The 12,403-nt window shown below is 42.0% G+C and overlaps 2 protein-coding genes across 2 annotated transcripts in view; both read right to left on the bottom strand.

The window, feature by feature from the left end:
* LOC111958550 (lysosomal-associated transmembrane protein 4B) overlaps positions 1-5,465 on the bottom strand; it is a 28,989-nt gene extending 23,524 nt beyond the window's left edge. The window contains exons 1-5 of the mRNA XM_023979805.2: positions 5,183-5,465; positions 4,286-4,397; positions 3,280-3,353; positions 2,780-2,902; positions 2,487-2,585 (exon numbers count right to left, since the gene is read on the bottom strand). Coding sequence (XP_023835573.1) covers positions 2,487-2,585; positions 2,780-2,902; positions 3,280-3,353; positions 4,286-4,397; positions 5,183-5,275 — 501 coding nt within the window. The 5' untranslated portion in view covers positions 5,276-5,465. The remainder of the gene's footprint in view (positions 1-2,486; positions 2,586-2,779; positions 2,903-3,279; positions 3,354-4,285; positions 4,398-5,182) is intronic.
* Positions 5,466-6,813: 1,348 nt separating this feature from the next.
* LOC111958854 (protein LYRIC) overlaps positions 6,814-12,403 on the bottom strand; it is a 7,777-nt gene continuing 2,187 nt past the window's right edge. Inside the window, exons 4-12 of the mRNA XM_070437315.1 lie at positions 11,241-11,441; positions 10,708-10,776; positions 10,350-10,499; positions 9,605-9,673; positions 9,221-9,363; positions 8,488-8,604; positions 8,179-8,271; positions 7,856-7,973; positions 6,814-7,040 (exon numbers count right to left, since the gene is read on the bottom strand). Coding sequence (XP_070293416.1) covers positions 6,973-7,040; positions 7,856-7,973; positions 8,179-8,271; positions 8,488-8,604; positions 9,221-9,363; positions 9,605-9,673; positions 10,350-10,499; positions 10,708-10,776; positions 11,241-11,441 — 1,028 coding nt within the window. The 3' untranslated portion in view covers positions 6,814-6,972. The remainder of the gene's footprint in view (positions 7,041-7,855; positions 7,974-8,178; positions 8,272-8,487; positions 8,605-9,220; positions 9,364-9,604; positions 9,674-10,349; positions 10,500-10,707; positions 10,777-11,240; positions 11,442-12,403) is intronic.

The raw sequence follows: 12,403 nt of genomic DNA, 5'->3' as shown, positions 1-12,403 counted from the left end.
GTGGCCACATAGGTGGTACAGAACGGCATGGCAAGATGCAGTAGATGGTATAGAGTACGGTATATACATATGAGATGAATACTGTAGGGTATGTAAACATAAAGTGGCATAGTTTAAAGTGGCTAGTGGTACATGTATTACATAAAGATGGCAAGATGCAGTAGATGATATAGAGTACAGTATATACATATGAGATGGGTAATGTAGGGTATGTAAACTTATATTAGTGGCATTGTTTTAAAGTGGCTAGTGGTACATTTTTACATAATTTCCATCAATTCCCATTTTTAAAGTGGCTGGAGTTGATCAGTATGTTGGCAGCGGCCGCTAAATGTTAGTGGTGGCTGTTTAACAGCTGATGGCCTTGAGATAGAAGCTGTTTTTCAGTCTCTCGGTCCCTGCTTTGATGCACCTGTACTGACCTCGCCTTCTGGATGATAGCGGGGGTGAACAGGCAGTGGCTTGGGTGGTTGTTGTCCTTGATGATCTTTATGGCCTTCTGTGACATCGGGTGGTGTAGGTGTCCTGGAGGGCAGGTAGTTTGCCCCCGGTGATGCGTTCTGCAGACCTCACTACCTCTGGAGGCCTTACGGTTGTGAGCGGAGCAGTTGCCGTACCAGGCGGTGATACAGCCCGACAGGATGCTCTCGATTGTGCATCTGTAGAAGTTTGTGAGTGCTTTTGGTGACAAGCCGAATTTCTTCAGCCTCCTGAGAGTTGAAGAGGCGCTGCTGCGCCTTCTTCACAACGCTGTCTGTGTGGGTGGACCAATTCAGTTTGTCCGTGATGTGTACACCGAGGAACTTAAAACTTTCCACCTTCTCCACTACTGACCCGTCGATGTGGATAGGGGGGTGCTCCCTCTGCTGTTTCCTGAAGTCCACAATCATCTCCTTGTTTTTGTTGACGTTGAGTGTGAGGTTATTTTCCTGACACCACACTCCGAGGGCCCTCACCTCCTCCCTGTAGGCCGTCTCGTCGTTGTTGGTATCAAGCCTACCCCACTGTAGTTGTCATCCGCAAACTTGATGATTGAGTTGGAGCGTGCATGGCCACGCAGTCGTGGGTGAACAGGGAGTACAGGAGAGGGCTCAGAACGCACCCTTGTGGGGCCCCAGTGTTGAGGATCAGCGGGTGGAGATGTTGTTACCTACCCTCACCACCTGGGGGCGGGGACCCAGGCCCGTCAGGAAGTCCAGGACCCAGTTGCACAGGGCGGGGTCGAGACCCAGGGTCAACTGTGGGACCTTTTATAGACAGGTGTGTGCCCTTCCAAATCATGTCCAATCAATTGAATTTACCACAGGTGGACTCCAATCAAATAGTAGAAACATCTCAAGGATGATCAATGGAAACAGGATGCAGCTGAGCTCAATTTCGAGTCTCATAGCAAAGAGTCTGAATACTTATGTAAATAAGGTATTTCTGGTTTTTAATTTTTCAGAAATGTGCAAACATTTAAAAAAAAAAAAAACTTTTGCTTTGCCATTATGGGGTATTGTGTGTACATTGATGAACATTTTTTATTTAATACATTTTACAATAAGGCTGTAACGTAACAAAATGTGGAAAAAGTGAAGGGGTCTGCATACTTTCCGAATGCACTGTATATCCCACTGCACACACCACTTCAATGAATTGACACCTCTGTCACTTTTACGGGCTCTTCAACAATGTAAAGTAAAAACTGTAGACCTCCATATGGTATATACTGTCTATAGACATTCTGTAAGTGATTCCAAAATACATTACTCAATGTGCTAAACTCATACACAATCGTCAATCCTCTGTGGATGATATGCTGGTAGAGGTAGCAACATCTATACAGAACAATTATCACTCACTGACAGCTGAGCTACGTATCAACCCTTCCTTTTGGATTGGACCAGAAGTAATAGAAACGTGTGGTCATCCTCATTATTATAGCATATTTGCATTAAGATGGCCTCAGTAAGGCATCTCCACAGTTTTACATGGTGACACAAAGCCTTACTGAAGTCTATCAAAATAAACCACATCCTCTTTCTCTCAATCTGTTTCCCTCATTTTGGATGGTCTATGGAGCTCTGWAGCAGCAGCCTAATAGAACTAGCGGGCCATTTAGAGGGGCTTTTACAATGCCATGAAACAGAGTTGTATAGTGTGGTGGGAAGTTGGCAGTTGGCATCATCTGACAGTTTGTCAGAGCTAATGTGAAAGCTCTCTAATCTGAATGGGCCAAGAGCAACACTGACAAGGGTACTGCCTCAATGGCTCCCATTATACTGTTATGAAAACAACAGCCTTGTGAAACGGCTCCTGCCAGACTTTTGAACCACTGCAGGACCCTCTGTCTGTCCCCAAGGGTTTCTGCCATAAAAATAACCTGAATACCTTCCTCAGATGAGCACCATTTTCTTCTCTCACACAGCATAAGCACTGTTTTGTCACTCATACAGTAAGTAACGAAAATGATACAATGTGTGTGTCAGTTCAGTAGCAGTTACTTTGAAGGTGAGGATGCATCCGATGAAGAGGAGCACGATGAAGACCAGGCACACATTGCTCATGGCCATGATGTCCTCTTTGTAGGGGAAGTTCTCAGGCTGTGAGGGTGACACCAGACAGTCAGACAGACAACATCAGCTGCAGTGAGATTGGGGGTAGAGAGTGTGGTGGCTACATCCAAAATGGCACCCAATTCCTTATATGGTGCACTATCTAGTGCATTATACAGGCAATAGAGTGTCATGTCAGGCACTTTATTAGAATAAGAGTTTGACTTTGGAGTCCTTCTTACCAGCTGTTGYAYGTAATCTTGTATGGTYTTGGGGTAGACCACAATACTAACAGCCACCAGGGTGTTCAGMGCACAGTCAAAGACTTGGTAGCAGAAYAATGGGATGATCCAAGCAGCATGTTGCTGAAACAGGAAAACCAGTTTTATGTTAGTCATGAGGGAATAGCATCTGAAGAGCTGCAGCTGCAGGAAAGACTAATATATCTATCTGAAAAACGAAGATTCAAACAAAACGTTCTGACCGATGCATTAAACGTAAATCAATGTGTTTCTGGTGGGAGGTTTGGTGAACTTACTCCAGTGGGACCCAGCCATTCAAGACCATGTCTGTACATCTTGATTTGAAAGTTGTTGTTTTTTTAACTACATTTGGACAATAAAGTTTAAACGATATTTGGATGATCCTCCTAGTGTCTTAATCTGTATTCATTCTTATGAGAGCAGACATAGTATACCAGTACAAGCAACAGCAGAACGCTTTTGACGTGACGTTTGCTTACCTTATACGCACCGTAGGTCGCCATCCCAGAAATTAGTATCATCAGCAACGAGATCGCTGAAGCAATACACATGTCTGGAATAGAAGGGAAATCATACTGTATACAAGGTCTGCATTCAAATAAATTAATAACTGTAGCAAATGATGAGAAAATCACTTGGTGTTTTGTCCTTGGATGGTGATTGAATTAATCTCACAGTAATTTATAAGTTTATAATAAACTCAGCTCATTCCTAGTTTGACACTGATTATGTGAAAATGCTCTGTGTAGATGTGACCTGATCTTGATACCATGACATTGAGTGGATTTCACAGAAAACAAAAATACTATGTCACCGACTGTCAGCGTCACAGTAATCCTGTCCATCTGTGCACAGCCCAGAGAACACAGTAGTCTGCTCCAACAGAACAGAACAAAAGCCAGTCTGCTTTAGTTCTGTAACTAGCCTGAACTGAATCACTGCCTGCCTCGTAGAAATGTGCCATTCCACCTATCATGGCACATTGACTTGAACAGGGATGGCCGTTCTAGTAATTATATTTCTATGGCCTGCCTAATGCAGGGCCAGCTGGACCAACGGCAAAAGGGATCACAGGACGGCTTAATCTGACCGGAACTGGGTCAACTCAGTCAGTTTCAATCAGACACTACTGTACCGACAGCCAGTGGCAGACATGTCTAGCTGATTTAGCAAGTTTGTGAAAATACACAACACAGCTGAACATTAGACATGCGTGCCCACGGACAGAGATTTGATTTGCTTTATTGTGAAGTGAGAGAAATACTGACTATTGGCTGCTTTCAATTATATAAAGTGATTTATAAAACCAGTAGTTTTGGCATTGATATGTAACGCCATAGTAGTTTCCATCATTGTCATCACATACACTCAGAGGAGTTGGCTAGAGCACAAACACACTGGCCCGTCAGGCTACTAAGGAGGCGTGGGCAGGCCTATGCAACGTCACACACATCTATCCCAGACATAAAGCTGTAGGCTACTTACTGGCGTCATCCATGTCATCCAAGTCGTTAGCCAGCTCAGCGCTGGTCAGATGGTACTGGTCAGGATCACCCAGGGCCGTGACGAGGATGAGCAACACCACCGCATTGATCAGCTAAAGGACATAAGGACATTTTGACTGACAAACAAGATAGGAACACGATACACATGAATAGATCAACGTTAGGGAAAGGTTCAACCACAACATGACGGAAAGGCTCCACAAGCATTTGATGGCATTAATCAGCTAATCTCAAAGACATAAGGACCAGTCAGACTGACAGGAGGATACAGACTAATAGCTCAGCCTCTATAAATGGGATAACTAATTCACCCAAATTACTTTATTATATGATTCCTTACTTAGGAACTATTTGGCTGTGTTCCAGGTAAGGAAACAGTAATTGTATAATTTGAGTGAACCACCTCTTTAACTCAGCAATGTAGACTGACATTCAATGTAATGTCAACATGATGGAAAGACTCCACAAGGATAGAGATAGTGCGTTAACTTTTAAATTAATTATACATATGCCTAGGCCCTATGTGCATAATGGAAAATTAATTATTGCCATAGCCTAAAGGCTTCTTTCTACCTGACACAAGACCTGTAACCTGTCCTGAAGGGCTGCGTGTACTGAACAATGTATGAACGTTTAATCCCCAATGATGTTAGGTTACGTTGACACTTTAGCGGAATAACTTGTTCATCCATAATTAACAAAACAATCCATTAAATAAATGTTATCACGTGCAGCCAATCACAATGAGACTACTTTCTGCTGGATAAACATAACTTAACATGGAAAAACGTCCTACAAATAATAACATACCGTTTTTGTGGTTTGTTGAGCCTATCTAAATAGTGGTATGTGAATAATAGCGACTGTGGATGCTCACCATATACCAAACCCCCAGGATAACTGTGCCCGTGCGGACATGACAGCACAGGCAGCATCTAGTGGAATGCCATCSGTCCCACAGGGAAATCATATTGTACAATCCGAGGAGGCACTTCACAGATATCTATATCTGTTAATGATAAACAATCCAAATAGATCGACGTGAATTTCTTATCCGGCGCGCGCGGTGTCGTCGGCAATTCGTGATAAAAGCCTCACGGCGGCTCTAGTGATCAACTCAGGCAAATAGCAAACATTGGAACATGTGACCTGAGCTAGATAGGATCAAGAGCCGGTGATGTAACTAGTTGTTTCGAGAATAGTGTTCCCATCATCCCTCACCAACGCCGGGAAATTTAAATAGTTACACTGTAGCTGCCTGCTATGTTTATTGGGATATGTTGAATAAGAATATTCACGCTTCACAATAGTGCCTTTATGATCTTTATGGTAGAAATTCACACAAAGGGCATATTTGATTCTATTGCATTTGGAACATTCTGACAATAAAGACAGAGGTAAAGGACAAGTATCAAACACATTAATTTAAATAATTCAACCTAGACATTACTTTCCCCACTCAGGAAAAATGGAAGCAATTCACATGTTACATTTCCAGAGGAAGAAAGACTAGTGGAGAAAGATTCAGGGAGCAGAATAAACCTGGTCCAACATTACACACAACACATTAAAACAGTTGGTAGAGCACATGCCTAACCCAACCAACTAAGGCATCAAATTGTATTCCTGATTACTGCATCTTTACAAGTACATCATTGATTAAAGCAGTTTGAAACCATCCTGTCTACAGCAGAATTAAACATTACTTTTCACTACACACCAATCAGTTGCTCAAAAGAAAAGAGAAAAATAGAAGTAACTGATTAATAGGAAAAACGATAGAAATATAAAAGACAAATCAAATATAGAAAAGGGCCTTTATTATTTTTACATATGGCTTGAAGCGTTTTTATTACAAAGAGGTTACAAAAGGTTGAGGACTTTTGAATCATCAACCACGGGTGGACAGGACAACAGCCATCAATGGTAGAAGCAACTACACAGTCTGAGCACAACACTGATTATCAAAATAACAGCAAGTAACTGAAAGTATGTCTCTTTTCCATGTACAGCAGAACTGTAGAGATACCACTAACACCACCTGCATCCAAATGCTAAACATGATTCTGTTGGGTCGTGTTCATAAAACACCAAACAGTACAAAATTTACTGAAACAGGGAGGACTACCTGGACTTGTCAGATAGCAATCGCTTATTTAGTTTTTCCCTTTCAAAACGGTTTGCTACCATGTGCCCTATTGAACACGACCCTATAGTGTTGGACTTGACCTTTTGAGCAGGAGTCACTGCACCAATATGGTTAACGATATAAACAGCAAACAAAGACTGCAGAATAAAGGCCTGTAACGTGACTCGGCTGACTCTTCGTCTATAATATTAATCTCAAAGCCATAACATCCCAATCACTATTAAATCAGGATTTATTATTCATTTTCTAGGTGTCTAATCAAACATGATCGTTCGAAAGATTCATTGGAATTGGAAAACAGTTTTCATATGTGTGCCCACGTTACGATATTGATCAGAATCGCAGAATTTAGCTTTACAGTTCATCTAGACCAGGCTGCATTTTGGATTTGAAGCTGGCCGGTCAGAACTTAGAAGTTTGATATTTCCGTTTTTAAAAAGGGCAAGTATTTATATGTTGCATAAACAGCTGTTTTACCCAAAGAATTTTGCATATAACTTCATGTTCATGACTCCAACTCATGTTTCTCTTCTTGCCCGCTTCTTCTTCATCACTGGTTTGGAAGGCTGGCTCTCTTCAGGTTTTTCTATGGGGGAAAACACACAGGGAGAATAGTCTTACAATACGGGACTCCTTGTAAGAAAAGACACAGGTTGTAAAAAATAATAATTCATAAATAGAAAACTGAAACGAAGACTTTAGAAGCAGGAAGTGTGTAGCAGGAAGTGTGTAGCTGGTGATCATTCCATAATGATCACCAGGGAGTGAACATTTGTATACAGTCTTGATTTTTTAGGGTTGCAACATTTCTGTAACTTTCCTGGAGTTCCTGCTTATTCCTAACCTTATTCCAGGAATCTTCCAAATAGGATTTAAGGAAAGTTACCGAAATTTTGCAACTGTATGATTGATACATTAAAGAGAAGGACTAATGCTTTAGCTCAGAGCTGGGATAGCCAATCAAACTGAATGGAGAGGGGACATCGTAGTAATAACCTGGCCTAGCTGCTTCCTACACCTCCAGAAATCAAGAGCTACACTTCAGAGGAAGAAGGTGAGCAGGCAGCTTGGTGGCCCAGTCAATCACACAACATGCCGGCCCTGCCCAGGAACAACACCTGATTTGATTTGATTTGACACCTAGCAGCCCACTAATTTGTCTAGATCTGAATGGTTTGAGGGCAAGGTAAAGCTATTCCTTCTCTAATATTAATGTGTTTCTATTGTGATCATAGTATAGCAAGGAATGAGTGGGGATATAGAAGAGAAAAGTATAAAGTGAAGTAAGGTGTATGCAGGGATCGGACCCCAGCTGCTGGCGGAGATACGTAGTCCAGGGTCTGCAGCACTACCACTAGACCAGACTCCAGTGTGATTCACATATAGTTCTGATAGACTTACTATGTGTTGGAGCAGGTAGACTGTTCTGCTTGGCAGTAGGCTCTGTCTCTGCGGGTTGGGGTGGCACTTGTGTGATGGGGGCTGTGTTCTGAACCACCACTGGTTGCTCCACTCTTGCCTGCAGGAAGAAGAAACCTTGAGATTAAAGAGGCTAAAGAACTTTTGCCACTGGGGGTGCTCTTGAGCCAACAGGGGTCCCCTTAACGAAATGGCACCCTATTTCCTTTATAGTCCTTACGAGCCCTAATCAAAAGTAGTACACTATTAGGGAATAGGGTGCCATTTGACACAGTCATTGAGGTCTATAGAGCAGTGTCACCAACCTTCACAGCAGCAACATTGACAGCAGGCTCCTGGATTGGCTGCTTCTTCACCTTGGCCTCAGCAACAAACTTTTTACTTGGCTCCTCTGACTCCTGTCAATCACAGACAAACAGAACAAATATGAGCCAATCAGGAAGGCCACAGGTAGCAATGACCCAATGAAGGACTCCGCAATGTAGTTCTAATGAGTGATGGTAACAGTTTAAATTAAGTTGCTCTATTACTGTGTAATAAGACTAATCACTATAGTAACATTGTAATGATGTTGTTAAGGAGGAATCCAGTAAGTGCTTAGTCTACGGTGTTACCTGGCCAGTAACTACAGCATCTTCAGCTGGCTTCTTCTTCTTCTTTTTCTTCTTTTTAGATTTACCAGTTCCATCAGCGGCAGGCTCCGCCTTTTCTCTCTCTTCATCAGATACCTGCTGTGAAACAACATTCAAAGTACAAAACTAATTCAAATATTTGACAGATCTAGACTGCTCAACCTAAATCAACAACCTGACAACCTTTCCCCAACTTGAGCTTAAAAAGTCCAAATAATAACAAGGGGAGTGCGTACAGTAAGCAGCAGGTATTTCTTTTTTTACATGAGAAGGCTTCTGAAATGTAAAATGTGCAGTTTTGTTTGACAGAGGCTTTTAAAATGAAGCAATCCCCAAATCACTACTATTACTCTGTGGAGAACCTTGTACAGGATACAGCATGGTCTCTTTACAAGCAACTGTTACACTGCAGTCAAACTAGTAATATTCCAAGGATGTAGTGCACACTACCAGTCAGTCTATCCTCACATATGCATAAGGTTATATTTAGAGGTTTTTAAATGCAACATTTAAATTAAATCCCTGACATCTCTCTCCATGATGAAATGTTCTGTTTAACTCTGGAGATGGTTTTTCTCTCTCCTCAACTTCCCCAGATTATATTGACAGTATTTAAATATAAGGCATGTTATTTATTTAACCAGGAACAGGCCCTTGATGTTAGAAACCTCTCGTGAGGGGCACCTAAAAAGTGTTATCACAACTGGCGACTAACCTTGACAGTCTCTGCCAGGGGCTCCTCAAGGGCAGGGGGGGCAACCACTACTGGAGCAGGGAGTTCCTCATAGTTCCCCCACACCTCCGCTGGTGCATTCCAGTCAGAGCACCTGTCCGCTGTAGCAGCAGACCCATCACCATCTGAAAACACATTCGGAGGAAAGCTCTAGTTAAAACACCTCACAAATACACAACCTTTACAACACATGATACAGACAGAGATTATGATTTTCACTCCTACAGCAGTCTCCTGACTACAATACAGTTGGACTGTGCAGATTCACTGATCTACAGACCACCTTGCAACCCGTATAGCTACTCATCATGTGATCTAATCCCTACAATGACTTTTATTGCCAGTGTTAAGGTTTGTTTTACTTACTCAGACCAGACCACTCGTCTTCCACTTGAGGCTCAGGCTGGCTGGGACACGGCAGCTGGGGTTCCACTGCTGGAACACACACAACACAACGACTTGGCTTCATGGCGGACTGTCACCAATATACTCAAACTAATATTGCCATATGATTTTTTTTTATCCTTTAGTATTTTTTTATTTTTTATTATACAATCTGATTAAATATCTATACTGCCCTACAAAGGCAAAACACAGTAACTAAGTAATTGTTTTTACTGCAAAGTCTGACTTCAGTCTTTTTCTGTCTAGACAGAGAGCAATTTTTGTTATTCCATTATATATTCTGATTAACTGGCTTGTTCTTGTGTCAGGAAACAAAATGCCACACACATCAGATAATATAACTGGCCATTACAACAGATAAAATATTTTTGACCAAATTCATAGTTAATGCGTTTTGCCTTTGTAGGGCAGTATACTTGTCTGTAGTGTAAACCATGCCATCTAGAGGCCAAAAGGTGATCCTACACCAGGAGTCCACAAAGAACAGTCAGCCCATTCATTACCTGCAGTACCATCATTAATGAGACTAGATTCAGGTCTTTAGCCTTTATCTCTTATCAGGGAGCCTCCTAATAAGTCCACCCTCCTAATAACACAACATTGCAATAGAAAACCTCAGTGAAAACCCTGCATTTGACAAAAAGTTTGATTTGATTAATATGTACATATGCAGTATATTCCAGGGAAATATTACTACTATCATTACTTTCAGTCTCTTGCCCCCAGACAGCAGTGTCTTGGTTGCTCTCAGAAGTGGTCCAGTGCTCCTTATCAGGAACAATGGTAAGGGCTGGGGCCGTCACAGCCCGGTCAGTCCATTCTCCAGTCCCTACCGGAGCCTCCTCACTGCTAATAGCTGACACCAACACACACACATTTAACACCCTTCAAGAACATCCACACAATGGCACCACTTTAAATAGTGTGCCTAAGAAATTGACTCCAACCAAGTACTGTACAAGTAAGAGCATGTAACTAATTGTTTTTCTTAAAATGGGACATGATTTGATTTCACCCTAAGCCTTAATCAGACCCTAATTTGAATCAATATGTATATTTTTTACCTTGAGGTCTGACTACGGCAACAGCAGCGACGGCATCTGCTTTCTCTGCTTTGGTTTTGGAGGATTCTCCTGGGGAAATAACAGTCATGTTTAAAGGTAAGGCTGTAGCTATATTTCCATATACATTTATATTTCCTATTTGCAAAGGGACAGCAGGACAACACACAAAGAGCAGTAGCCTGGAACTCAAACTGATATGCTCAGTTTTTCAATTGTTTCAGTGGTGAAACAGAGCATGTCAGTTTGGATTCCAAGCTAACAGAGCAGTTGACAAGCAGCAGAAGCTACACCTCTCTCTCTGGGCTCGGAGTCCTCCAGGGTCTGTATTTATAGCAGGTCTGATCAACAGGGGACCAGCAGAACTCAATAACAGGAGAAGACAGAGAGTAGCAGTCTCCCTGGATGCCAAATTAGTCTGTTTACAGAAAGTTTGTGAAAGTGTAGGTGTCTTTAACCATGATCAGACCTGCTCAGCTGCTGCCTTTTGCCAGCAGAGAGGTATACCATAAGGTGATAGACCTAGCTAGCTTTACCTTTCTTCTTCTTTTCTTTCTTCTCAGAGCCAGACCCAGGGGCTGCAGCTTTGGGGTTGGCCTTGGTTGACTCTGTGGGAGAAGTACTAGGCAGAGGATCCACTCCTCCAGGGCTCCCTGACCCGTCACCGGAGGTCTTGTCTTTACGGCGCTGCTCACGCTTCTCCTTGTTACTGATCTTGGTCTCCCAGGTGCCTGATACTGATAGAGACATGGGGAAGGTTAGTGGGAGGAAGTTAAATAGGCCTACATCTCATGTTCAAATCCACTGTTAGAATGTCCAGGCTCTGGGCCCAGTTTCCCGAAACCATCTCAAGACTACGTTCATTGTTAAAGCCTTCTTAGGAACATCGTTACATCTCCGAGCTGTTTCCCAAAACCATCATTACTAAAGTTGCTCTTGAAAATGCTCATTATTTAACGACTGCCTCAGACCACTCGTAGAACAGCGAAGTACATGGTTAGATGTTTCTTGCCCTTCCGCGTCACTTTATACACAGATGTTTATCCGTCTTTCTGTGACTGCTGATAACTTCAGAAGTTTGTAGACTGACTACAAAAACAAAGTTGCCCATTTTTTTGCATAACAAAGACGCTTCAAATGAAAACCGAGATGACTATTAAAAGACAAATACCGTATAGCCTACACACACATATATATTTGAATGATATGGAAATCAATTTCATGTTAATGCAATTGAGTTTCATTTAGATATTTGTAAGCTACCGATACATTTTTGCCTCAATATATTTCATGATGTAACATTTGCACAACCTGGATTTAGTGCATTATTATAAGGTAAGCATTAGAATAATCCGCCTCAATATTTGTAACCATAGGTGATCTCTCTAGGAGCTGATCCGTCGTCAGTCATGTGGAATAATTCTAATGTTAAGGTAAGATTGGAAAGGGAGAACGCTCATCCTAGAGCAGTGCTCCCCCCCAAACCTGGTCAGATTGCATGATTAAAATATGACTCATTTCAATTTCCCTGAAAGGACGTAATAATTAGCTGTAAATGTATCAGCTGTACTGATACAAACTCCACTACAAACGCCATAAGGCCGGTTCTCAATCTTCAAGGCTTGTTTAGTGCAGAAATGTGGATATTATGTAGCTAGCTATAACCAAGCATATCTGAAATTATTTTGCAACAGATTCA

This window comes from Salvelinus sp. IW2-2015, linkage group LG35, assembly GCF_002910315.2.
Source record: "Salvelinus sp. IW2-2015 linkage group LG35, ASM291031v2, whole genome shotgun sequence".
Taxonomy (NCBI): Eukaryota; Metazoa; Chordata; class Actinopteri; order Salmoniformes; family Salmonidae; genus Salvelinus; species Salvelinus sp. IW2-2015.
Note: the sequence above shows the minus strand (reverse complement) of the source record. Positions and strands in the feature narration are given on the sequence as shown.